The sequence below is a fragment of the Grosmannia clavigera genome (assembly GCF_000143105.1).
Source record: "Grosmannia clavigera kw1407 unplaced genomic scaffold GCSC_156, whole genome shotgun sequence".
Lineage (NCBI taxonomy): Eukaryota > Fungi > Ascomycota > Sordariomycetes > Ophiostomatales > Ophiostomataceae > Leptographium > Leptographium clavigerum.
Window position 1 is genome coordinate 1,068,538 of NW_014040784.1, and position 25,938 is coordinate 1,094,475.

Here is a 25,938-nt window from a genome sequence, read left to right on the forward strand (position 1 = left end):
GAAAGCAAAGACATTGCCCGTGTCTGCACCGGTGTCATCGCCATCACCGTCGCCATCACCATCACCATTGGCATCACCATTGGCATCACCATTGGCATCACCATTGGCATCGCCATTGCCGTCACAATCGCCAGCGACATCGCCATCGCTGCCTGCACGTCCCTGGAGAAAGAATGAACGGCCGACGAGCCAACGGCCTCCAGCTGCTGTTGTCAACACCACGGCTTCTGCCTGTTCAGCTTCGGCTGTCGTCTCTCGACGAGACCAGCTTCCTCGAGGCAGCAGCCACAACGCCATGATCGCCGACCGCTTCCAGAACGGCGTCCAGGCATCGCCCACGCTCTTTGTCGACCGCCGGCCCACAACGCCGACCAGCCCGGTGCAGATTCCCTTCAAGGCTCAACTGGGCCACGACACGGCCCATCATCATCACCACAAGCCCCATCACCGCTACCGTGGCCACGATCACGACCGTCGCCGCCATGTCCACAGCTCCGATTCGATTCCGCCGTCGGTGGCGGCCCTCCTCGCCGTCACCAGCATCCCGCCGCCCAGAGGCCTGCGCATGCTGCGACAGGGTCGACTCGACCGGCTCGACGAGAAGCGCATGACGGTCGACGCCATCATCGATCGGGCCCAAGGCGTCGAGCAGCAGCTGAGCCTGTCGCTGAGCAAGAGCCCGCTCGACGTGTTGCTGACGCCGCCCGACGAGCTCGACGACGATGACGACGATGAGGTCTCGGTCAGCGATAGCGGCCTCGAGTCTGTGCTGTCGACGCGTACCGTCTCGCTCGAGTCCATGCCGTCACTCTCCGACTCTGTCGCCACCGGCACCGTCTCGTCGCTGAACTCGCCCTGCTCTCCCCATCGCGGTGCCGGTTGCAGGGCCCGGCCAAAACACCGTTCGCTCACCCCTGTATCTTCGCCACCCGGAAAGCGCGAGCTGCATCCACTCGCGTTCAATACTGGCAGCGACAGCAACAGCGACGACGACGTGGACGAGCTGGACTTCCGCGTCTTCCACCCGTTGCCCGACGCCCTGGCCAAGACGGCCGCCGAGACTCGCTCACCGCTGCAACCGCTTCGCTCGGCCTTCAAATCCAATCTGACCGCGTCTCTGCGTGCCTTGCGCAATGCCGCCCGTTCCTTCTCGACCCTCAACCTGACCTCCGTCCCGCCCGAGAACTTTTTGACCCGCTCCATCCTCACCATCGATCCGCACATCCCCTACACCGACGAGCGCAGACCGCCGCCACTGGAGGAGGAGCCTAGTCCGGCCCTTCGTCGCTACCTCAATCCCACCTCGAGTGCGCGTATCGATTCGCGCCAGCCCATCACACCGCAGGCCTTGTCGCCCGCCCTAGCCTCTGCGTCACTGTCGCCGTCACCAGGGACTGTCGCTCTGCTGTCCTCTGTCTTGGGGCCGAACGAAAACGCCACATCCGATCGTCCGGCCTTTACAGCCTCCATCCAGATGCACACATACAAGGTGCATCGCTCCCGGAGTTTGTCGGCTGCGTCGGCATCGGCTGCGCCTCCGGCTTCGACCTCGACCTCTCCTTCTCGCTCGTCGACCGCAGCCGGCCCTTCCGGAAGCTCGGCTCGATCTCTACCGGCCACAGACGAGCGGCCTTTTCCCGGCCCGCGCCAGCGCGAGCTGCGCGAGAACTCCGACTTTATTCGTGTTGCCGTCATGGAGATGGCCATGCGCAGGTTGGGCAAGCTGGACGACCGGCGACCTGGCCGCGCCCGCCTGGCTCTCCCACCGCGTAAGGCCAGCACCCGGCCCTATGTCATCGGGGCCAATGGGGTGCCGGCTCGCTGGGTTGGCACCACTGTGGATGGCCTGTCGTGGTGAAGCCTCACTTGGCCTCTATTTTCTGTTTTATCTTACCCTTGTTTCTACACTGGAAACTGCATTGTCCGGCGGAGTTTGTTTGGAACGGATTTGGCCCAGCGCGAACAAGTGATTCCCTTTCTTTATATCGTGTTCCCCCTCTGCTCTTGCGTCATGGGTTGCATATTTTGACCAGAGTGGGGATTGTTATAGGTACACATTCCGTGTTTTCTGTTGGTTATGGTGCGATGACGGGATGCATCTACGGGGCGGCATTGGACAAGGCCTGCATATCTCATGGCTACATTGGCGTGGCTGATAAAAAGCGGCGTGGCATGTATCATCTTTCACAAGACTTCTTTTAATTGATCGAGTAAATGCTGCTATTCCTGCAAGTGATATTATGACTAAGCAAAGTAAAGGACACGCGCCGCCGCTTGTTTCCCAGAGTGGCAGGACCGCTTTTGAAAAAGAGAAAGGTGACTAAGTGGCATAGATGCAAAGCCGCCTCCTGTCGTCTCCACCAAGGAGGATGGTAGATACCAGAGAGACGAGCGAAACAAGACGAAAGCAAAACGAGATACAAACGAAAACACAGCGAGGCAAGACGATCAGGCCGTCTTTGTCTGCTGGAGCCTGGTGTTGTCGTCGTCGACGTCCGGCTGCCCGTCCAAGTCGGCCTCGGTGTCGGTGTCGGTGTCGGCATCCGTTCCGGCGTTGGTGTCGGCCTCGACATTGCTGTTGATGCTGGCGCTGTAGCTGCTGGCACTGGCACTGGCGCTGCCGCCATCCTTGACCCTCGACTTGAGCGCGTTCAGGCGGTCACGCACGCCGCCAAAGCCGGTCTTCTTCCGGTCCATGGTCGCGTCGGGCGCGACGGCCGACGACATGCCGCCCGTGATGCGGGTCACGTGACGATGGCTGCTGCCGGGCCGCAGAAAATCGCCCATGCCGAGAGTGGACGAAGCCGAGGAAGATCCGGGCCGACGACCGGCTGCGGCTGCTGCGGCTGCAGCTGCAGCTGCCTTGGCCGCCTTGCGCGACGTGGCAACCTGCTCGTCCATGTTGGAGTCGCGGCTTCCCGGCCGCGGCATGGCAAAGGAGGAGGCAGCCTGGAAGCTGCGCAGCGAGCGCGGCGGCGAGCGCGAATAGTCGATGGCCGAGCCGCCAAAGATGGACACGGCGTCGTCGGTCGGGCTGCCATTGCCGGTGCTGTAGATGCTCGCATTGTCGCGAATCTTGCTCTTGCTCTTGCCATAGCGGCTGCTGCCGCCGTCGGGGGCATCTGGCATGGCGGCTGGTGTCGACAGCAGGACTGAGCTCGTGGCCAGCTCGCGCAGCTTCGACTGCTGGGCCACGTTCGGGCGGTGCTTGCTGAACTTGTTGTTGATGATGGCGCCGGTGTGCGAGATCAGTGCCTTGATCACCCGGCTCTTCAGCTCCAGGGCCAGATCCAGGTTCGACCACGTCTTGTTGCGGTATTCGATCGTCGGCAGCCGGAAGACAAAGTCGTGCACATCCTCGAGGTTGCGGTCGCCCCGGCCCTTGTAGCTGAGACACAGCACGACCGACGGCATGCGGACATGGGCAAACGTCATGTAGTTGCTGGCGCGGGCGATCATCTTGGTCAGGTCGTCCGACGTGTGGTTGTTGCCGTGGCCGCCGAGGACGGTCTGGCGGATGATGTTGGAGCTGGAGCTGGCGTTGGCGTTGGCCGAGGCCGTGGCCGTGGCCGAGGCGCTGGTGTTGGTGATGTTGGTACTGCCCATCTCCGGCTTGGTGCCTTCCGAATTTTTGCGGCGCAGGCCGAAGCGGCTGCTGCTGCCGCTGTTGGCCGTGACAGTGCTGCCATCCATGAGCGAGGAGAGGCCGGTGGCCGAGCGGTTAATGCCGGTGCCAGTGCGCATTGACTGGGCCGATTGCAGCGACTGGATCGATTGCAGCGACTGCAGCGACTCGTGCGACGGCCGGCGGGCCAGCGACCGCGTCGTCGAGCCTGTGTTGGGCGTGCGGAAGAAGCGGAACGGGTGGCTGCCGCTGTCGCCTGAGTGCACGCTCGGCGTCTTGTGCTTGCTGCTGCTGCCATCGCCGAGAATTGTGCTTGGGCTTGCCGACGGCGACGTCGTCGTCCGCTGGTTCGACGTCAGCGTCGGGTGCAGCCGCATCTCCAGCGAGCCTGCGCGGTCACCATCCAGTGCTGCCGCCGCCGCCGCTGTCGTCTCGTCGGTCGCAAAGATGGATTCGTCGTCCTCGTTGTCGTCCTCGTCGTCCTCGACGGTCGGCCCGTCGTTGGCCGTGGCCGTGCCGTCCTTGTTGATGGCGTCGCCGTCGCTGTCCGGGAAGATGTACTCGAACAGCTTCTTGCCAACCTCGTGCTCCAGCTGGATACGCATGGGAAACAGGGTGACCTCAAAGTGGTCCATGACCGTGATGCCGGCAATAGCTTCGAGCATGTACCAGTACACGCTTACCATCGGCTGAGTGTCCATGTCACGTGGCCCGGGGCCGCGAGCATCAAAGTACGGCGCCACCATCTCGGGATAGGTTGCGTCAGGCAGCAGGTTGAGCCCGAGGATGCGGCCGACCTGGATCAGGTTGATGTGCGAGCCGTCGGCGTTGTCGGTGCGGTCGTACTCGACGTCCTTGAGCTGCAGCTCGACCAGCGGCTCGTGGCTGTTGCGCACCAGATGCCACACGATTTCGCGCGCCGAAATGCTCCACTTGAGCAGCGCATTGCTCCCGCTGATGCTGCTGCTCTCGCTGCCGGCCTCGGCTGCCGCTGCTGCTGCTGCTGCTGCTGCTGCTGCTGCCTCGTTCGCTTCGTTGCGCGCCTGCGACCGCGTGATCGCCTGCATGATGAAGAACAGCTCGTCCTCGCACGCGGCCAGGTCGCGTTCCAGCAGCAGCCGTTCCTCCCAGCCGCGTCTGTCCAGGTATTTGGAGTGGATCTGGAAGTGCGTCTTGATGTCCTCGAGCTGCCGCACCCGCTCCTGCAGCCGGATCACCACCTCGGGTGCGCCACGCAGGTCGCTGAAGTCTGACGCCAGCATGATCTTCTCCAGCCTCTCGCTGCGCGTCTTCTCCAGTGGCTCGCTGTACATCAGCAGATCCAGCACGATCACGTAGATGGCGTAGTACTGCGACGAGTTGCACAGCGCCCGCACCTGCGGAAACTCTACCCACAGGTTGTCCATCCGCAGCTCCGTGTTGTCGCCGCTGCTCGTTGCCGTTGCTGTTGCCGATGTTGCTGCCGTCGCGCCTTCGCCTGCACTCACGCCCTCGTTGTACTTGAGCCGCAGCGTGTTGTACTTGTCGTACCGCAGCGTCGCCGACGTCTTCTGTACCACCCGCCGGAACCCAAACGGATCGCGCTCAAAGTCCACCATCGCCTCCATCGGCACCCATGGCGGCCAGCTCGATCCCCGCCGTGACCCGTAGCTGCTGCCCGAATACGCTGACAACGCCCGGGTCAGGAACCACTTGCGGTGCGTCACAAAGAACTGCGTGCTGTCCATTCCCACTAGGAACCGTCGCTGCACCAGTCCGCTCACATCGTCCGACAGTCGCGCCTTGTCATACACCTCCACCACCTTGAGCTCCATCGCCTTGGCCGTCACCAGCACCACGTGCTTGCGGTTCTTGTCGCTCTGCATCTGGATCTGCGGCGCCACCAGCCGAAGATGGTAGTTGAACTGCGGCGCAAAGTCGCCCGAGATTCCGCCCGTCAGGTCTTCCATCGGCGTGTTGTATACCGTCTCCTCCTTTCGGCCCTTCCGCCCACCGCCGCCACCATCGCCACCCGGGCCCTCGTCCTCGACGCTGACAAACTTCTTGCCGTCCTGCAGGATCTTGCGGATTCTATCCTCAATGTTGTTGTTGCTGCCGTTGCCGTTGCCACCCGCCTCTGCCGTCCCGCCGCCCATCGCCTCCGACGACGCCACCGATGCTGCCGACGTGCCCGCCGTGCCCGCCAACCCTTCGGCCCCGCCCATGCCTGCCTTCAGCTTGGCCTGCTCCTCCACAATGTCGAGGATGAACTTGACCGCCGGCCGCGAGAGGTAGTACACGAATCCCCGCCGCTGGCTCACTTGGTGGATGTAGCGCAGCAGAATGTTGCGCAGCGTGTTGTTCCACTTGAACTTCATGTTGTGAATCACGAACCGGTTCGAGAACTGGCTGCCGTCTTCCGTGCCGCTGCCGCTGGCTGTTGGGCTGCCCACACCGTCTGCTAACTCTGAGGTCGCTGCCTCTGCTGCTGCTGCCGCGTCCGTCTTCACCTGCTGCAGCATGTTCTCGAGGAAGAGCCGCTTTTCCTGCAGCACGTTGGCCTGACGCGAGAGGTCTGCAATCTCGGCTGCCAGCACCGGGTCTTGTGGATCGCCCCCGGCCCCTCCACCCATCCGGCTGCCGACGTCGCCGATCGTCTGGACCAGCTCCTCTATCTGCTGGTCCAGCTGCTGCAGCCGCTCGCCGATCAGCTGTTTCTGCACCGTGCCCGGGTCTGAATCCGGCGTCATATTGCTCATGTGCGTCGGCTCTTGCCCAAACGGACTCGTCCGGTCCGGGTCGCCCGAGATCACCCCGTCAATGTCCGTCTGCCGCGTGTACGTGAAGCGAGGTGCGTATGCCAGCGGCAGGATCTTCGTGTCCGGGTTCGCCTCCGTCGGCAGGATCCAGTCCAGCTCCACAAAGTCGTCCATATCGATCCAGCTGAAGTCCTCGTCTGGGATCGTGAACCGCGACACGTCCACCGCCATGTCGTCGTGCTGCAGCAGCGTGTTCTGGATGCTCTCCGCCGTCGCTCCGCGGATCGTCGCCGACACTGCCCGGATGTCTGCCGCCGCCAGGTCCAGCTGCCCAGCGTGGATCTTCATGCTCGTCGTCCGGCTCTGTGTCTTGCCGCCCTTGTCGCGCGTGTTGAACTCCTCCCGCCGCTGGTGCAGGTCTAGCATGAAGCTGTCGAACCGCACCTTGACACCCGTTGCCGAGCTCGAGCTCTCGCCGTGCTCGTCGCTGTCGCTGTGCTTGTAGATGTGGCTGAGGAAGAGCGGTGCGAGCAGGATGTTGTACTTGAGTGTCGCCAGGTGCCGCCCAAACTTCTTCGACCCCTTCTCGCGCCCTGGCCAGAGACTACCCTGCCGCACCGGCAGCGACATCGGGCCGCCGAACAGCGACCACCACGCAAAAAAGTGCGTGAAGAACCGCGGCGACAGGTGCACCGTGTTGTAGCTCCGCGACGGCTCTGCGTTGGCCGCCCGCCAGTCGCGATCCACTGGCGCCAGGATCGCCAACGACATGTGGATGTGCTCGCTGCGGAAGCCCCGGAACGCGTCGTACGGCTGCCCGTCGATCGACTGCGAGTGCTGTGGCGACTTGAGCACCACGCTGTAGTGCGGCGCAAACGAAAAGTTACGCTTGCCGTCCACGATCGCTTGCTCGAACATCAGGCCCGCCAGCCAGCGCACCCTGCCCGATAGCTTCATTATCACCTTCTTGAAGGCCGCGCCCGACCGCAGCGTGTCCTCGCTCGCCAGGCTGTCGCTGTCGGTGCCCTGCCGCGCCGCCTCGCGTGCGTGATGGCTGTAGTCTGGCACCGCCAGGATATACTCGCCGCTGTCCACCGTCATGAACTGCTTCGGGTCGTCGTCCACGTGCACGTTCCAACGCACGTCGTTGCGCCAGCACATCAGCAACCCAGTGCCGTTGCCCGTCACCTGGTACGGGTCGCGCGTGCCCTTGAGTGCCAGATGCACCGTGCCGTCCGCCTTCCAGGCGATCCGCACCCGCGCGTGGAAGCTCAGTCGGATCTTGTCCCAGAAGCCCACCCGCTCCGACAGGTCCGCTTGCGGCTTAGTCAGCGACTCGAACACCATCATCATATCCTGGATGGCCGGCTGGTATGACGGGCCCCAGGTAAGCCGCGTTGGCAGCGACGTGTTGACGTCAACGTGCATGTCTGCATACGCCTTGACTGGGCTGATCGTCCGCCGCACGTCAACGGCAAAGCTGCCCGTGCCTGGCTGCCCCGAAGACCCGCTGCCACCCTTGGCCGGGATGATGTCCACCTTGACGTGGCGGTACGACTCCGGGCCCTGAAACTCCTCCGCCACGACAAAGTCCGACGACAGCGAGAGCGCGTGCATCTTGTACGGCTGGCTGGCCGCCACCGCCGGCACGTGCAGCAGCGGCAGCGGATAGTCGCGCAGCGTCACCCTGGCCTCGCCCATGCGGATCTGCACGTTCATCGGCACCAGCAGCGAGAACTGCATGTCGCGCGGCATGCCCTTGCCCACATTGTACAGAAAGTCGGGTAGCTCGCGGATCGGGAAGCTTGGCTTGTCGATCACGAGCTGCAGGTCGCCGATGATTGCCGTCATCAGGGCTGGCCGATCCGGGATCCCCAGGATGTTCTCGTGTCCGTCATTTGCGTCCTGGAAGCGGTCCGAGCTCCAGAAGAGGTCGCGGATGTCCCTGATCCCGTTCCGTGCCATCTCGTAGTGCCGGTCGATTCGCTGCTTCCAGCCCCGCGCATTGTGCAGGTCGAGGTTGTGCCTCGCCTCCGCGATCGAAATGTGTGCATTGCCTGTCATCCCCAGCGAGCTGCCTTCCGGGTCGTATCGCGGCGTCCGACCGACACCGTGCGGTGCCCCTGCCGTCCTCAGCCCGGCGTTTCGGTCTTCGCTCCGGCTGCGTGGCGTTGCTCCGGCTGACTTGGCCCCCCGGCTGCGCGGAGCCGCTGACCGTGCCCGGAACTTGCTGCTCTCTCGCCGCGCTTCCTCCTCGTTGATCTTCTTGACCTTGACGCGGAACGCTTCCTCGCGTGCGAGCCGCTGCATCTGCTCTACCCGCCCGGCTCGGTATATCATACCCAGCTTCCACTCAAACGCACCGTCCTCCAGCTCCAGCTGGAAGTTGGCACAGCGCACCGAGATCCGGGGCAGAAGCTTGGCCTCTTCGGGACCCTTGCTCAGCACGTATTCGTTCGTCCCTGTCTTGAACCGGTGGTGCAGCTGCTGCACGCACTTGACCACATTGACGATGTTGTCCGTAATCTTGTACACCACCAGCTCGTACGGCACCGCCAGTCGGATCACTTCCGCAGTCACGTCGAGCATGCGCTCGACCTCAAAGCCGCTGGCCGGCCGCTTACGCCTCGCTTCTCTGCAGTCGAGCCGGCCGTCCTTGACACTGAGAACCCGCGCCCACACCTTGGGCATCCGCGGTGCCTCGGCAAGCAACCGGATCATCTTGGTGTAGAAGAACGGCGGCGACCACCGGTGACGGCCTGTCTCTAGGCTGAATATCTGCAGCATCAACGGTGGCTCCGACGGCATGTCAGCCTTGATCTGCACCAGACCAGTCTTGATGTCAATCGCAATCAGCTCCGTAGGCGGGCTCTCTATCTGACTCGCCGACGGCGCTGTCGGTGAGGCGGATGCCGCAGACGACGGTGCCAGAGGCTTGGCAACGGGCGCTGTTGATGTGTCGGCGCCCGTCGAATTGGCATCGTTGGGCTCCTTGCCGGCCGTCCACGCAAACGCCTTTCTCAGCACCATAGTGGCAACTCCAACACAGTAATGGCGTTCGAGCGAGTACAGGAGGTGTATTGTCCGCACATGGGAATGAATGTGGAACACCGCGCCTTGGCTGTCACTCTGCGTCGAGAAGGCGATCTCAAATCTCGGCACATTGACAAACGGATCGACCTCCCATTTCTCCGAGGACTCGACGATGAATGCCTCAAGGCCGCGGCCATGGATAGCGATACGGCGCCCATCTCCTTCATGGTGGTTCTTCTTCTTCGTTGACGCCGGAAGAGCCGATAAGAGCTCGGTGTCTGGCATCAACATCATCGACCGGCTCAGCGTCCTTCGGCGTGCAGCCGGCCGCCGGCGAGAGTTGTCAACCCGGTGGGCCCGGTACTCTGCAGTCCATGATTCCAGCTGCAAAGCCATGCCTCTTGTGTCGTCCGAAATCTCCTTGTCCACTCCCGCCACTTCGATACTGAAGTCGGACGCCTGCATTTGGAAGTGCAGCAGCCATTCGGGCACGGCACGGAGAAAGTTGGCGTGCTGCCTCGGCTCTCGGGATTTGAATCGCTTGTCTGGCTTGACGTCGGGGTGTAGCTGCCTGACGATCTGCTGGAGGCCATCGGTGATTTCTGGCCGAATCATCTTGACTGCAAATGTCTGGAGATTGGCGCTGGCGACGACATGTATGTCGGGGGAGGCGCTGAGCTGCACCTTGACGTCGAGAGACTCCGTCTGAAGCAGATCGAACCGGTTGCCATCGAATGTTTGATAGAAGAGGCAGTGCGTTTGCAGCCGCATGGCCGATGCAAGAGAGTAATGGAGCTGCTCTTCAGCGTGGTGAAACGACTCGATATCGAGGGAGATCGATGAGATTGACGAGATGATAAGGTCAAAGTCATCGGGGTCTGACGTTGCATGGACAGGCGGCAAAGTTATCCGCAGCACAGGCTCGTGCATGGAAAACTTGATGTTGGCCTTTGGCAACAGTCCCGGTGTGAACCAGGGACGCCGCTGCACCTTGGCCCGTCGACGTTTCGGCTTCGACTGGAATATGGCCACAAGCAGCGGCAGATGCCGCGGGTCCAGATCGACCGACGGCGATGTGACAACAGAATTGGCAAACAAGATGTTGGCATTTCTCTCTTCGGGACTGACGGGCCCCGTGAGCTCCATCGTCTTGGCCGGCAGCGTCGTCTTCACAGTTGTCGTGGCCATGGGAATGTACAGCAAGCGCTGAGGCTCTCCATGGCCATCGTCGACACCGACAGAGACAGACAGCGCCGCAAACAGGGCCTCGTGAGCAATGTCCTGAGGCGGAAAGTACATCCGATGCGACGCGGACTTGGGGTCAAGACGATGTAGGTCAATCCCTACTTCTTTCATAAACATGTTCATCAGCAGCACCGGTGCGCCGGCTGCCCTGGCGGTCTCTACCTTCTTGGACAGGCCGAAAAAGCTGACGGCAAATTGAACCTCCTTGATTCCCCGCAGTATGGATTTGATGAATTCCTTCGCGTCCGGCACGGCCTGCACGAGATCCGCGTCGCCGGGGCTGCTGCTGGTGGTGCTGGTGGCGCCAGTGATGCCGTCAATAGTGTCATCAACCTGTTCCGCCACAGGAGGGAGCTTGGCTGCCGAGGCCGCTTTCACGGTTGGCACATCGGGCGCGATTGCTGTGCGGGCCGTGAATTTCTTGAAGCGCTGGGCACAAAGAAGAAGGTCGTCGTAAGGTAGGTGCACGCGGCCCAGCTTGAGGGCAATGGCAGCATCGCGCAGCCCGTCCATGGTTTCGTAGAGGAAGCCGTGCACGTTCAGGGTCGCGCTGTCCACAATCTCCATGGACTCCTTGCCTTCGGGAGTGAAGAGCACGCTTCTGAGGATCATGATCCACTCGGCCTGACGCTTCTCCTGCGGCTTCTCGTTGCGCCCCCGGAACAGATACCGGTCCCGGTTGACCATGGTCCGACGCGTGTCCACTGCAACGGTGAAGCTGCCAAACTGCACATTGCCCACACCGACAATGCTAATGGTGCAGTTGGTGGCCACCACATCGACCAGGCGCAGCCAGTTGACATTCCCATGCAGACGCTTGATCTGGTCCTTGAGCTTCATGAGTTTGTGCCACGTTTCCGGGCGTGCAGGCTTGCCTGCATCTCTGCGGGAGCTCGTCGACTGGGCTCGGCTTCGTGGAGAGGCTGTCGCCTTTTCGGTCTTTCGCTGGCCATCGCCAGAGGCATCCGGCACGGCGACCTTTTCGCCCTTGGCGGCAGTAGCCCGTGCGAATGTTTTGTCGACGGTCTTGCTGCCATCGGCTTCGCTGGTATCGACCGTCACGGCCAGCTCGCTGATGACAATACTGAGCCAGGTAGGCTGGGCAAAGGTGGGCCGGTGAATATTCAGGCCAATGCCGCGGATTTCGATTTTGAGGCCATCTCGAGGAACGTATGCCAGTCTGCGCAGGGACAGATAGCCTACGCGCTGGATGGAGAGTCCGGTGACGATGCGAATCACCGCAAATAAGACAAAGGTGAGGAGGTATAGGAGGACGAAGACGCCGAGAATAAAGGTGGGATTGAACAGCGCCATGTTTGGCCAAGCCTCTGGGCCAATTGCGTCTGTGATATCTAGAAAGGAACCGGCGTGTCAGCTAATCTGTAGATGCTTCTGGCACAAACCGCTGGTACAATCAATTCTCTTCAAGCTTAGGGGGGACATTGGAGTGTCCATACCAATGGGTTTGCTAATCTTGTTGCATTCCCTACAGAGAGCTAGTCGTCAAAGGGCCGTCGGATGCCATCTCAAGTAACAGAAGCAGAGTCAGAAAGCCGAGATGAGGTGATCCGAAATCAGGGATAGTAGATATAGTTGTATAATAGGTTGCAATGTGTGTTCCACGGTACAGCTAAAGACGAGGTTGCTGTACAGCCCGAGTGGGATGTCGAGGTTGAGGTCGAAGTCGAGGTCGGGCCAAATTCAGGAGGTGGTTTGGATTATTAACTCGGTGCCGAGCCTAAGTTGCTTGTTGCGCGGCTGGCTCGGAAAGGCTGATGTTGAAAAGCTCAAGATATACTCCGTACTGCGATCGTTTTAGGACCAGGGAGGGAAATTTGGACGTGTCTCAACTGAATAGCCCAATACGCATCTCTATCGACATCGTGTCAAAAATGCACCTTCCCCGGCTTTTATTGAAGCTGACTGCTTACTCATGAATGACGTGGAGCTATTGGCAATTATACTATTTTTGACATCTCATTTGGTTCGACAGACGAGTAATGCGCCTCTTCGCGTTTAATTATCTAATCACCAAGCTCTTTAAATGCTTGATTGCACCTACTGGCGGCAACGTACCGCCTGTTCTTGTCTTTTCTGCTTCTTTTTTCGTGTCGATTTTTATTTTAGTTTGGTGAGGGGAAGGGCTGGTAGAGCTGCATGCTCTCCCTGTACGGATGAGTAAGCGATGAGCTTTGGCGACTTGTGCGCAAAAAACTTCAGTCATCAAGCTCATTCATCTCCAAGGATCTCTCATTCCGTAATCACGCTCCGTACTCCTTTCTCCTATTCAAAGAGCGGTGTGTGAGGTTCCCCACGCGTGCTTGTACCAGAATCCGCGTGCCACTTACAGAACGCCTGTAGGCATGGCAGCCGTCGGATACGATAGGCAAAGGGTCTTTGTGGAAACCCAACGCCGAGTGCGTTTCTATGCCTTCGGCCCGTCACCTGCTGTTCCGCTGCCAGTCTGGCTCTTTGCAGCCTCGAGTGCGGCGATCTTATCGTCGATCATGGACAGTTCCACATCCAGCTTGAGGATCTTGTCTTGGATGAACTGGGCATACTCGTCGTCCGACATCGCCCTCAAAGGACTCCATCGTGACGCAAGCCAGTCTGTCTTTTCGCCTGTAGATTCCGCCGCACGCGATGACATGGCATTCGCGGCCACCTGGCCAGTGGCACCAAAGATCGAGAACACGGCAATGGCTGGCAAAATATTTCGCGGCCCACCTAATCTTCGCGTAAGGAACCAAACGATTGCAGCCCAGTGGCAGAGAATCAGGCGATGAGGCCACTTACGAATCAAGCCGCCGACAAAACCGGCCGATGCGCCTGCAAGCGCGCTGACTTTTACTTTGTCTGGCTGGCTGACATTGTCATTCCCTCCCCAGGCCTTGATCAGAGCGGTCCTGGATGCTGTGGGAGAGCGTTAGGAGGAGGATGTGGTGCAGTCTGCGCCAGAAGTTGCTTACCAGAGTAGCTGCTGCCGAGAACAAACCATTGCGCTCCTGTGACGACGGAAAACAGAACGGGAGCTGCCGAGCGTGCGATTCCAGAAGCCGCCCCGACGAACAGTCCAACGGTGCCTGTGACGGCGCGCGCGAGTCAGCGTGATGGACATGCAGCCTTGTGGCAGACAGTACGACTTACCAGCCCCAAGGCCAGCCTGCAGACTTGGCACCAGGATCTCGAGCACTTCCGGAGACAGCTGCTGTCCCTGTGCTGCCGTAGAGCGCCGGGCCGGAGTGGCTGTGTCTGGTTGCGTCATGTCCGGGACGTGGAGAACTACCAGACGGCCCGGTGAGCGTGTGGTCGAAATGGCTGCATATCGCGACTAAAGTTCTATTTAAAAAAGGCTTGATAGGCAGATTGCTGTGTTGGATTTCGATAAAGATAAATCGAGAGCTGTGCCCCACTGCTCGTTTTTGGCGTCGTTTACAGTGCGAGGCACCTTGATCATGCTATGAGATCCGCGAGATCCCCTGGCAGTGCCCAATTTCCCCAACGAATACCATTACTGTCGTGATTCTGCCTTCCCCAGTCTCACGTAAAAAGAGCCCCGATTCCTACGATTGGATGTTGTCGACAGGTCTTGGCCAACGGAATAGCGTGTTATTTCCGAAGCATCACACGGTGTTATGTAAGCTGGGATTTGGCGGCTGTCATGGTGGGGGTTGGATCCTAATTGGCTGTAGTGCTTTTTGGCTCAGCACACGTTGAAAAAAAAGTCCAGCCCTCGACGAACAAGTCAAAATTTTCCATCACGAATGTTTGTAAAAAACTAAAAAGCGAACAACCACGTCGAGACATAGGCTCGACCCACCATCAGTATCGTCAAACGCGCAGCCGCCAATCGAGTCGGACTGCTTGACGGCACATCATCGGCCTAAATCGCTCTTACTGTGTGTCGCACATTTGTGACCGAATTCAAGGCACAAGCATTTCCAAGGCCTTTCGAGTCGGCCTACCGTTCACGACAGCAATCTTGTCTACGCGCCGCAATCCAGACGATCGTCGCGCGCTCGCAGCAATCGCACCGCTTCTCCCAACATGCGTTCGTCCGCCCTCGACTTCCCCTCCCTCCCCCCACCTTTTCCGCCATGGCCGGGCTTTTCTGCCGGCTACCCCTTTTTGTCCAGCGGTCGTATATCGAGCTCTGATGGCTAACGCGCTGCTTGTAGCTCCGAAGAAGAAGGAAGTGCAGAAGCTCTCCTATGGAGAGTTCATGACTGATGGCAGTACGTTTGGCACCCCGGTCGTGACCTGATCCCGGCCCTGCATCAGCTGCCGACATTTTGTTATTTTTTTTTCTTGGCCGATACGGTGCTAGATACTAACTTGCGTCGCAGCCTTTGGCGGCTCTTGGGCTGACGAGGTAGAGGAGACCTACGGTATGTTCCTGCACCCACCGATTTGCCATACGGCTGTTTCCCCTGTCAGGTTTGACGCTGTGATGTGCATTGTGCTAATTTCCCGCAAGAGTCCGGTACCCAGCCGCTTCCGGCTCCTGATCGCCGGGGTGCCAGCTCGTACAACAATAACTCTTCTTATGCTGACCGGGGTACGTTTAAGTCTTCCCCGCGCTTCTGCAGGGTCCCCGCTTTTGCCGTTGTTCTTACTTAGACGTACTGTGTGCAGGCTTCTCGTTCCGCGAGACGGTGCCGCAGCGCATCCCCGACAAGCCGCCTTTTCTCGCTCATCTGGGCAATCTTGATTACGAGATCATGGACGAGGACATCCGACTGTTTCTTGAAGGCTGCGAAGTCACCAGCGTCCGTCTCATCGAGGACCGCGAGACCAAGCGCCCCAAGGGCTTTGGCTATGCCGAGTTCGCCAATGTGGACGGCTTGAAGAAGGCCCTAGCTCTTGACGGCAGCTCGTTCCGGGGCCGTAGCATCAAGGTCAAGATTGCAGACCCGCGTACGTATATGGTGGACTGAGGGTGCAGGACTGCCTTTGTCTTTCACTGCTAACCATATGCACCAGCCAAGGACCGTGGCGGCTTTTCTTCCGGCGAGTCTACCCGTGATCTCAGCGAGTGGACGCGCAAGGGTCCCCTGCCAGATCTCCCGTCTCGCGGCGGCGACCGTCGTTCGGGCCCTGGCGAGTTTGCCGAACGTCGTCCTCCCCGGGAGGCGCCGACTGACGAGAAGATGCGCGACATGACATGGGAGCGCAAGGGCCCGCTGTCACCTCTGGCACAGCAGGATCACCAGGAGCGGGAGGGCGGCCGCTCCAGAGCGCCTGAGCAGTCGGACGGCTTCCGCAGCAACCGGAAACAGTCGCCTGCAGCCTGGGGCGAGGGCCGTGCAGAGGGATCCCGGCCTCCTCGCCGCGAGTTCTCGGACCGCCCAGAGAAGGTTGTCACTGCTGCTGAGCGAGACATGCAGTGGAGAAGCAACATGCGCCCCGATGGGCCTATCAAGTCGCCAGTAGCATCGCGCAGCGGCAGCGAGGCTCCGTCATCACCGGCTCCTTCGGCCGCCGTCCCGGCGACACGGCCCAAGCTGAACCTCGCCAAGCGAACCGTTGCGGAGGCTCCCGAGGTGGGCTCTCCGGGAGCGGCCGGTGGCGACGCAAAATCGAGCCCATTCGGAGCGGCACGTCCTATCAACACGGCAGCCCGCGAGCGCGAGATCGAGGAGAAGCGGCAAGCGTCGGTGAAGGAGAAGAAAGAGGCCGAAGAGAAGACCAAGGAGGACCAGCGCAAGGCCAAGGAGGCGGCCGCACAGGCTGCTGCCGCGGCCAAGATTGCCGAGGAGGAGGCCAAGGTAGCGGCCAAGGTGGCGGCCGAGGTGGCGGCCGAGGTGGCGGCCGAGGAGGCTGCTGCTAAGGCGGCGGCCGAAGAGGAGGCAGCCAAGGAAGCAGCCAAAGAAGCAGCCAAGGAGGCGCCGGTCGAGGAGAAGGCCGAAGAGGCCGCAAAAGAAGAGAGTGCCGAGACGACGGCGCCAAATGGTCAGAAGATCCCGGTGCGCCCGAAAGAGCAGCGCGAGAATGTACAGAACGTCAAGACGCAGACGCGGGCAGCAGAGAGCGGCAACTGGCGGCAGCCATCGGCAGAGCACCGCGGCCATCGTGGTGGACCGGGCGGAAACGGACCTCGTCGAGGCGGCGGAGCGCCAAGAGGTGCGCGACACGAAGGCCCGCGTCCTGTGCGCACAAACGGAGGGTCTGGTGGACCGCCGTCGCAGCCGCCGACACCGAGGATCGCACACGAAGGAGGCGAGCCCAAGGGACCGGACGAGGAGGGCTGGGAGACGGTCCCGAACAAGGGCCGTCGCAGCCAGAAGCCACGCCAGTAGAGGCCGAGCATCCGGGGGGTCGATGCAGCCTGGGCGGACGAGCAGGCGAGGCCCAGCACCTGGTGGCGGTTCGCACGGGTTCGCACGGCTAGAAGGAGCTGCTGCGGCCCAGTGTACTCCTAAGACTAGCGGCGAGCGACAAACAGTGTGAACAGACAGCCGGTGGCCAGCAGGCGTTACAGCCAAAAGGCAGTGTCGTTTTGGATATTTTGGCAGGGTGGGCGGCATCTTGATGTCTTGATCTGAATCATGGCCACGTCTGCCAAATACGCGCGTGTTTCTCGACGGCGGGAACAGACGGCTTGCGTCAGCATCGGACAGGACGGAGAATGCCGGCATATCTCGGACGCACGTGCAGGCCGTCTGATCCCGTCTTGCTTTGCTTTGGCCAACTTCGTGCAGGGGAGAGGCAAGGAGATAGGAGCCGGGTGGACGATGGGGAGGGGAAGAGAAAGAGAGGAAGACCAGGAGGGCCGGCTCGTCGTCTCCGTGTTCGAGTTTGGGGCTTCGATCTGCGCTGTTTAAAATAAAAGTAGGGCGTTTTACAGGGTTCTAGTTCTAAAACGACGTTTGATGCAATGGCAGTGGCCGAACTTTTAAACTGTTCTCTCTCCCCGATCACGTGCCATTTCATCTCTTGAGCGTCTTCTGCTTCTCTGCATCGATGGCCACGTTCCGACCCTCGACCAACAAGCCCTTGCGCCGCCGCACGCCATCCATATACCGCTTGGCCACGTTCTCGCGGTCGCCATACTCGCCCAGATCCTCGAGGTCGTCTTCGGTAAACGGCACCCAGAACGGGTCCTCGTCCAGGACCTCGAAGCCGGCAAAGATCAGCTGTGGCTGGGCTGCGCCGCTCGTCCGCTTGCGCATGTCGTCGGAAAAGCCAAACGACTCGGCCACGGGAAGCAGCGACAAGATTGTAAAGAAGGGCGTGCCCTCCTTCATCGTCTCCGACAGCACCCGGCCACGACGCCGAGTCAGCACGTCGTACACACGGCCCAGGACCTCCGCTAAGAACAACTGGTCAGCTGTGTGCTTGCATACGATAGTACGATCGCGAAACGACGTCTGGTCACTTACTGCTGGCTTGGATCTCGCACGAATACATGGCAAGCATGATGCGCGGTGACCAGTCGAGAAAGCCCTTGTGGATCGACTGCTGCACCGTCTTGATGACCTCGCCGGTCAGCCGGCCCAGATTATCGCGAGCCAGCAACGGTGCAGCGCCGCTCTCAGACGGTGGTGTCACGCTCACGTCTTCGACGATCACGGCGATGCCCTGCACCGGTTCGTGGCACAACGGTCCCTGTGCTGTGGCGAGTTGGAAGGCATACGTGATCTTGTCGCCAAAGTGGCTCGGGCTGACCGTCTCGTCGGCCGCACGCTCGCCCGAAATGACCTTTTGCAGGCTCTGGGCCGTCGTGGCGTCGATCAGGACGTTGGATCCGGTGCGGCGTGGCCCAAAGGCGACAATCTTGTCGATAAGACCCTTCCAGGTTTCGCGGCCCTTGCAGCTGTCGAAGCGCGCGCGAAGCTGCGCACGGAACTCGTCTGGTGGCAGCATCTTCACACCGCTTTCGTCGTTGTCATCGTTGCCGTCGTTGTCGCCGCCGTCCTTTGCCTCGTCGGCATCTCCTCCCTTCAGAAAGGCCTGCTGGATGCTGATGGTATTCTTGACCAGGAAGTCAATCACCTCGGCCGGCAGCGGCCTGACGCGCAGCAAGATCGACACCTGCTTCGAGCTCGTCGTGCTCTGCACTGCACCACGTCCCAGTTCCTTGTTTGCCGGTGGCCGCATCTCGTCGGCACGCACAATCGTCTCCCGGTACGGCACAATGGGAGCACCGGCCTGGATCTCGCAGTGGGCGAAGCGCTCCCGCAGGTCCGTCAGACAGCGCTCCAGATGCAGCTCGCCGGCCGTCAGCAGTACGTGCTCGCCATTGGAAAACTGCTCGTACTCGGCACATGGGTCGCTCTGCACCAGCAGCTTCAGCCCGGCAATCATCTTGTCCAGATCGGCTGGGTTTTCCGGCTCCAGCGCCACCCGCACAATCGGCTTGCCGCTGGTACTGGCAATGCCAGCCAGGTTGCAGGCGCCCTCGAGCTGGCTGCACAGAGTAGCCGACTTCAGCACGCCCGTACCCTCGAGACCGCGAATACCAAACACCACGCCGGCCGGCACATGGTCCAGTCGCTCCAGGTTGCGGCCCATCAGCATGTACAACGCCTGCACCGTAATCTTCTGCGGCTCCGGCGGCTGGTGCGGCCGTGCAGGAGAGAACTTGGGCGCCAGAACATATACCTCATCGCCGACGGAGAGCGTTCCCGAGTATATGCGTGCAAAGCCTATCAGGTGCTCGGGGTCGTCCTGCCTTTCCTCTGGCTGTCCGGCGGCATCGCTGTCTTCCAATGTTGCCGAGTCGAGAGCCGACGTTATGTACCGCTCGTCGTCTGCTGTCGGGAAGACGCCGCCCGCTGCTACTTCTGCTGCTGCTGCTGCCTGCTGAGCGCGGGAAATCTCTGCACGCTTGCGTCGGGCCAGTTCGCGAGCCTCGTCCGGGCTCAGCGTACCTCCATGCCGCTTGTTTTCGGGCAGCTCGCTTTCTGGTACAGACACCATCTTGCTCACATACACCACCACCGGCTGCGACTTGGCTTGGCTGAAAGACGTTAGGGCCGACCTGATGTCCGCGCTGATGTGATCCGGGTCGGGCGTTCGGTCCAACAAGTCGGCCATCCGTCCCTCTTGGGCTGTGCGTGGCGAAGGCAGCGACTCTACGACAGAGACGAGTAGCGCCGTCGATAACGGAAGCCATGCCGCAAAAACAGTCGTCAGCAGCAGCCGAGGGTCGCGGGACCGCTTGATGTGCGGCGGGATGGTGATGTTGAGCGATTTGGTGATCTTTTCGAGCGCTTCTGCGTCGCCCTTCCCATGCTCGCCACCAATCGTGGCGTTGTAGACCGCCCATATGGGCTCCATCACTAGCTGCACAAACATCGGCTTCAAGTTCCGCCCTTTCAAATGTTTCGGCCCCAGCACCTTCTTCGTCTTGGGGTCGAGGTAGAAGTTGCCCCAGAGCACTTTCTCCAACAGCCTGGACTTGATGCCCAGCTTCTTCTCGTAGAGCACCGCAAACTGGCGGACGGTAAATGCCCACCCGTCAATGGCACTGCTGAAGATGACGTTGTTCTTCTCGGGAGCAAAGTAGATATCCTCGTCGTCCTTTTCTTGAAACTCATCTTCAACGGCCTGCGGCTTGTCCGTTTGGCCGTGTGCCTCCTTGGCTGCAGCAACGCGCTCGTCCATACGCTCCCGCCAGTTCAGGTCTTCCTCCATGCGCTCGCCCTGGAAAAAGCTGCCGAGAACAGCGTTGACTTGCTCGAGCAGTTTGCTGACGTGGACAAACGCCTCTCCCGGAGACATTCTGAGCTCTGTGATGAGCCGGTCCATCTTGTTGATAACAAGCAGCGGCTTCAGCTTCTCGACCCACGTCTGCCGCAACACCGTCACCGTCTGGCTACAAACACCTTCGACGGCGTCCACCAACACCACAGCGCCGTCACAGAGACGCGATGCCGTAGACACCTCGCTGCTGAAGTCGATGTGTCCTGGTGAGTCGATGAGGTTGATAAGGTATTCTTTGGCCACTGGATCTGCGTCTGGGCTGGGCCGCCGCATCATGGAGAAGAACAGTGATATGGCTGAGGACTCCATCGTTATGCCCCGAAGCTGCTCATCAGGCCGTGAGTCGAGATACCGAATCTTGCCCGCCATCTTGGGGGAGATGATGCCATTTGTGGCGATCAGGGCGTCTGTCAAGGACGTCTTGCCATGATCCTGTTGTTTTTGATTACCCTGTTTAGTATATGCAAACGGCCAGGCGAAATCCATGACCAGGATATGGCCGAAATCACAGAGCCGCACTTACAACATGTGCCAGTACACAGATCTAAGCTACAGCATTAGTAAAACACAGCAACCTCAGCAATACACGGATTACAGCCTTGGCTGACTTTGTAACATACATTGCGGACATTGTCGGCGTGCTGCTGGAGCTCTGCCAGCTTTTCCGCGCTGACGACAGGCATTATAATGAGAGAAAAATCTGCGAGCGGAGCACAGAAACGAGGTGAAGACGAAACAATGAAACGATGCTTGCTTGAAAATGAGCTTTACTTGATGTTAGTGGCACCTCCCACTCTGGACAAAGGTGATTTGGCAGTCTGTCAAGAGATGAAGTGAAGTCCGACAGCATGTATTGAGAGCACGTGCCACGCGCTTATATAACGAACTTCTCGATTTCAGACACGGAACACGACTGCCTTGAACTATATAGGATGAATCGAAAATACTTATGGGTTTGGCTGTTGTCACTAGAAAAATCTCCTATACGAGTCATACACTACGACTAACCCCAATAGAGGGGCAGTTTTTTTTTCGTTTACAGGAGGTTTAGGCGTTATACAGTTCCACCCCGCGCCGGATGTTCCTTTTTTCCGCGTGCCGTTGCCACATGAGCAGAGCACAGCACAGCAAGAACAAAGAGCTTCAGGATGAGACTGGCTGTGCTCATTTTGCATTGGAAATCATCGGTGAAAAGTAAATTGACTTCAAGGTATGGATGATTAGGCTAAGGTATAACTAGTCGTATCTTCAATGTCTGTCCTGTAGAGAGAAAACCACAGACAGGCAAATGAACCTCTTGTTTTGTAAATCGTCGAGTTCCAGTCAGGTCTCAGCCCCGCCTCCGGTGTCATCATCGTCGTCATCGTCGTCATCCAGTGACTGTTTCAGAGCTGCCGCCTCTCCAACTTCCATGTCGTGAAGTCTTTTCTTCTGCTGCTTCTGTGACTCCTTTGCTGCCTGGGTTTCCTGGGGCACACGCTGACCTGGCGGGCCCTCGAACTCGACTTCTTCGTCATCCGCACTCTCATCCTCCTCGCTGTCAAGGGAAGCTCCGGCTGTTTCTACCGGAACTAACAACGGGAGGGGCTCTTTCACCTCGACCTCAGGAGCCGCCACCGCAGGCGGTGTGCTTGGCCGGGAACGGCGGCCCAGATACTGATCAATATCAATAGGCTTCAAGGTCGGGTCAAAGGCCGCAGGGAGACCGATGGCTGCGGCAACCCTATGGGCTTCCTCATCTGGTGAAATGCGGGCCTCTATATCATATAAGCTGGTCGCCTCTCGGTCTGCTTCATGCTGGCCATGGGTGGCGGCCAACATAGCGGCATAGCTGTGTCGTGAAGGGTCGTTTGTTCTCTTATCCTTCTTCCTCTTCCTCTTTTCGTAGTCCCTAACAACTACTGTTGGGACTGGTGAGTACTGTAGGCAATATTTGGAAAATGAGTTCTTAGTGACTAGGCCGTGGATGCCGCCGAGAGAGCGGCCCCGGGTTCCTACCACCAGCATGCTAGGATGGTAGACTTGGATCTGAAGGGAGTGCGTAAGCATCACAATACTGACATTCGACACAGTTCCAACATAATCATACCAACTTCTGGAATGTGACGTGCAGCTTTCCGACCGCGTATTCTAGTTTTATACTGATCGCGCAGTTCTCGGGTATCTTTGCTTTGATTCGTTCTACCAAGGCGTCTGCGTGCGCTTTGTAGTTCTTCTCCTCAACAGCACGGGCATCCTTGTCGGTAACATGGACGCAGATGACCTCGTCGCCATCGTCGGCGTACTCGTCTAGCAGCCATTGAAGGGCGACATCGGAATAGGCGTTCTCGTCAAGCCCGACCATCATGGTTCGCGACCTACGACGAGGGTGGTACCCATGATGGCTGATGCTCAATGTGTAGCTGAGAGTGTTTGATTTAGTGGGTTCCCCTATGGGGATGTTGTCGAAAGCGACATGCTGCCGGAACCTAGCGTTCGGTTTCGGTTGTGTCAGCGTAGCCATGATGTTGGCAGCAGCGATCGCAAAAATGAGAACGCTCTTCCCAGACGGTCCGGGATGCAAGGCACAGATGGAGGACGTGGGAAGGTGAAGAAAGGTGAAAAAAGCGAGAAGGTCACGGGAGCGAAAGGAGCAGAAGGGAAGAGTGTCGGATTTAGGTGGGGTGACTGTGTTAGAGGGGGCTCCGATTGGAAAACAGGGCCGGGAAAAGGACGGGCTGTACTGCAGAATTGGGGTTGTCCACATGTCCGCATTGAGCAGTAGTCGCGAGACCGAGCATTTGTTCCTTCGGTTTCTTGCTATGGCGATAAGACAGCGTCACTGACCGGAAGTGGAGGCGATAGCGGTGGAGTCGCCGGGCAAAGCAAATTCCAGCTAGGCGCAGGGCCACCAAAGCGAAGGCATCGAGACGGAGGCTCGGGCGGCCCAGCTAGCGTCGCTAGACATATGCCAACTGCCTTCGATATGCCCCCACAGATTTTCATGCAACCTTGTCTCCGCCAGCTCCATGAGACGGGCCTTTCGGGGAGGGAAGGACGCACAGGATGCATATGCAGTTGTGCGTGTTCGATTGGTTATGGGATTCAGACACATGCTCATGCAGGAATGGTGTGTGTGATTTTAAGGGCATGTGAAGTTGTGGGAGTGGGTGCGTGTATGTGCATATGTGTGTATGAGAATATGTGAGGAGAGACGGCTAGCAGAGCTTGCAGCGATGGTGGTAACGAGTGCAAACATACCTTTTGGGCGACGGCGAGCGGCGGAGCCGGTTCTGCTTTGGGTTGCCCTGTGGGAGAGCTGGGTCCGACGGGGAGCGGAACGAGACTGAGGCGGCGGACGACTTTCTCGACCATCGGTCGCTGCTCTCGGGATAGTTGAGATCGAGAAGGGAGCCTTTACGGCCCTGTCCCCCACCTTTGGGCACGAACAGAGGGCTGACAGCGTTGCCAGATCTGCCGCTGCTGGACGACGTGTCCGAGGGCGCGGGTCGTGGTTCGCTGCGACGGCCGCCGGCATCGACGGCCGCCGGCATGCTGGCTACCGGCTCGCTCGTCGAGGGGAAATAGTCGTCACCGCTCCCAGCAACGGTGTTGAGGGCCTTGCCAGGGGCCTGTGTCATCGGCGACACGCCCGAGTCCGAGTTCTTGTCGGCCTCGGAGAAGGATGGCGGCAGCTTTGCTGTCGGAGACTGCGGCGGCGATGGCGACGACGCCATCTCGTTCGACATTGTGTCGTGTCGTGGACAGGGTCCTTGTCGAATGCGATAAATTTGCTGTGCACGTGGATTTCGCTGTGTATTTTTCGGGCTGTCTTGCTTTTGGGATACCGATCCACTCTGGCTTGGCTTATGACCTGACTGTGTTTTGGTTCTGTTTTGATTCTGCTTCTGATTCTGATTTGTAATTTTATTGGTGCTCGTTGTGTCCTCTTGCTGTATGACCGTAGAGAGGCCAGCAAATACTATCCGAAGACGAGCGGCATCGAGGTATCGAGAGACAAAGGATGCTCATGTGCGAGCAAGGAAGGACCGACCAAGAAGGCGGCGAGTTGGAATTGGGGGCGGTGCGGTGAGCTAGCTGCGCGGTTCTCCTGTGTGCCTCATTTGACGGGGTTGGATCTGGCTCGCCGTTGGGAAGGAATAAAGGTCGAGGTGATGGTCTAGGAGGCGAGTAAGGTTTGGGTGGCAACTTCCCCACAGCTGGCGTCGCGTACAAAAGGCAACGGTTGGAGCACTCGCAAAGGACGGACGGAGTAGCTTTTGAGCTGTTCCTGGCAGGTGCGAACAGGCGGCAGAGGCGACCAGCCTTATTATACCGAGAGACAATAGGGGACGTGAGTAAGAAACACTCCGTACTTGTACTCGTACGGAGTACTGTCTGGATCCAGATATTGTGGTGTGGTTCAGGGATGGAGGAACGGAGGGACGGATGGATGGGGAGGATAAGAGGACACGACTGACTGCTCACAATTTAGTTGGTCTTCCATTTCTCTGCTGAACGTCGTTTCCTTGCCCGGAGGGTCTGCCAAGACGAAGAGGATCTCACGTCCTTGGGGCCTTGGCAGTGTGGACAGATAGTCTCCGGGCTCTAACCGTGACAGCGACTACGACCTTGCGAGTACGTGAAAAATACGAGGCGGCCGACGGCCAGACAGGGACGAGAACGTCTGTCCGAGCTCGGGGCAGCCTGGTGTCAAGCGCAGGCGGGCATCGAGAAAGGAGGTGTTTTTTCGTGGCATTTGATCTGGCCGCCGAGAGATCACAGCTGCACCTCTTATTCGACAAGCTTTTGCCTAGGACCCCCGGTCCGATAGGGATGGTGCACGGCCTGTTCTTGGTAGGCAGTCTTGGCAAGAGGCCTCCTCGCGACGATTCCAGCAGAGAGCTTGATGGAGCCCGCGACAGTGGGGACGAATAAGCAACACATTAAGCATACGAGTGCCCGTACGGAGCATGTGAGATACTCCGTACAATGAAGAAGTATTAGGAGGCTGTGGGGAGCGCAAATTACATAGTACGGCAAGCCAACGGGCTTCGGCCCACGGGCCCACTGCACTGCCTTCTGTCTGTTCGACCAGGTCTCGCCCGACATCAATCGCCGCAAATGGCGAGGAGACGCGGGGACGACCAGCGACCAGACAGCGACACGGGTCCGAGGAGGGGTTGCAGTGGTGGCAGCACAGTCGTGCCTCTGCGAGATATGGCGTCAAGGTCTGGCCAGCCAGCCAGCCGGCCAGGCCACAATCGCAGGCCATCACAACCACACTCGCCCCCATCACCTCATCCTTTTCCGATCCTACATAGTATTACGGAGTGCAAGACTTGCTCACCAGGGCTCACCAGTAATTGTCCACGTCAACCATCCAACCGACCCCGGACTGTTCCCTCCACTAACGCCTGTGCCGTTCGCATCCTCACTCGTCCGGTGGGTGGAGGCTGACATGGCGGCGCCGGCAAGCGGCTTGTCGCTACACTACCCCGGCTGATTGATAACTGATATTTGACTACGGCCGCCTTGCCTGGGTGGTGCCCTGCAGGGAAGGATGGTGGGACACTAGGCCGGGAAGATACAGTGAAAATCGCGGTAGAT

At 59.4% G+C, this 25,938-nt stretch overlaps 7 protein-coding genes across 7 annotated transcripts; 3 read left to right on the forward strand and 4 right to left on the reverse strand.

Moving 5' to 3' along the window:
• Positions 1 to 295: 295 nt before the first annotated feature.
• On the forward strand, positions 296 to 1,858 carry CMQ_2460 (uncharacterized protein; the record flags this gene model as incomplete). The annotated part of the gene is made up of 2 exons (XM_014316418.1): positions 296 to 379; positions 578 to 1,858. The coding sequence occupies 2 exons, from the start codon at positions 296 to 298 to the stop codon at positions 1,856 to 1,858; spliced, it is 1,365 nt and encodes a 454-aa protein (XP_014171893.1).
• A 590-nt stretch (positions 1,859 to 2,448) lies between these two features.
• CMQ_2248 (uncharacterized protein) lies at positions 2,449 to 11,955 on the reverse strand (the record flags this gene model as incomplete). Its single annotated transcript, XM_014316206.1, has 1 exon — positions 2,449 to 11,955. One exon carries the CDS (start codon positions 11,953 to 11,955, stop codon positions 2,449 to 2,451), a length of 9,507 nt encoding a protein of 3,168 aa, XP_014171681.1.
• On the forward strand, positions 3,230 to 4,878 carry CMQ_2127 (uncharacterized protein; the record flags this gene model as incomplete). Its single annotated transcript, XM_014316085.1, has 2 exons — positions 3,230 to 3,238; positions 4,219 to 4,878. 2 exons carry the CDS (start codon positions 3,230 to 3,232, stop codon positions 4,876 to 4,878), a joined length of 669 nt encoding a protein of 222 aa, XP_014171560.1.
• A 1,111-nt stretch (positions 11,956 to 13,066) lies between the features above and the next one.
• On the reverse strand, positions 13,067 to 13,906 carry CMQ_2354 (uncharacterized protein; the record flags this gene model as incomplete). Its single annotated transcript, XM_014316312.1, has 4 exons — positions 13,067 to 13,368; positions 13,438 to 13,554; positions 13,611 to 13,724; positions 13,789 to 13,906. The coding sequence occupies 4 exons, from the start codon at positions 13,904 to 13,906 to the stop codon at positions 13,067 to 13,069; spliced, it is 651 nt and encodes a 216-aa protein (XP_014171787.1).
• Positions 13,907 to 14,688: 782 nt separating this feature from the next.
• On the forward strand, positions 14,689 to 16,940 carry CMQ_2266 (translation initiation factor 4b; the record flags this gene model as incomplete). The annotated part of the gene is made up of 6 exons (XM_014316224.1): positions 14,689 to 14,692; positions 14,820 to 14,876; positions 14,988 to 15,029; positions 15,119 to 15,199; positions 15,277 to 15,558; positions 15,625 to 16,940. 6 exons carry the CDS (start codon positions 14,689 to 14,691, stop codon positions 16,938 to 16,940), a joined length of 1,782 nt encoding a protein of 593 aa, XP_014171699.1.
• A 630-nt stretch (positions 16,941 to 17,570) lies between these two features.
• On the reverse strand, positions 17,571 to 21,032 carry CMQ_2458 (ribosome biogenesis protein; the record flags this gene model as incomplete). The annotated part of the gene is made up of 4 exons (XM_014316416.1): positions 17,571 to 17,953; positions 18,024 to 20,781; positions 20,873 to 20,893; positions 20,970 to 21,032. 4 exons carry the CDS (start codon positions 21,030 to 21,032, stop codon positions 17,571 to 17,573), a joined length of 3,225 nt encoding a protein of 1,074 aa, XP_014171891.1.
• Positions 21,033 to 21,672: 640 nt separating this feature from the next.
• Positions 21,673 to 24,077, reverse strand: CMQ_2091 (universal stress protein family domain containing protein; the record flags this gene model as incomplete). Its single annotated transcript, XM_014316049.1, has 3 exons — positions 21,673 to 22,377; positions 22,439 to 22,817; positions 23,590 to 24,077. 3 exons carry the CDS (start codon positions 24,075 to 24,077, stop codon positions 21,673 to 21,675), a joined length of 1,572 nt encoding a protein of 523 aa, XP_014171524.1.
• Between the last annotated feature and the right edge of the window lie 1,861 nt (positions 24,078 to 25,938).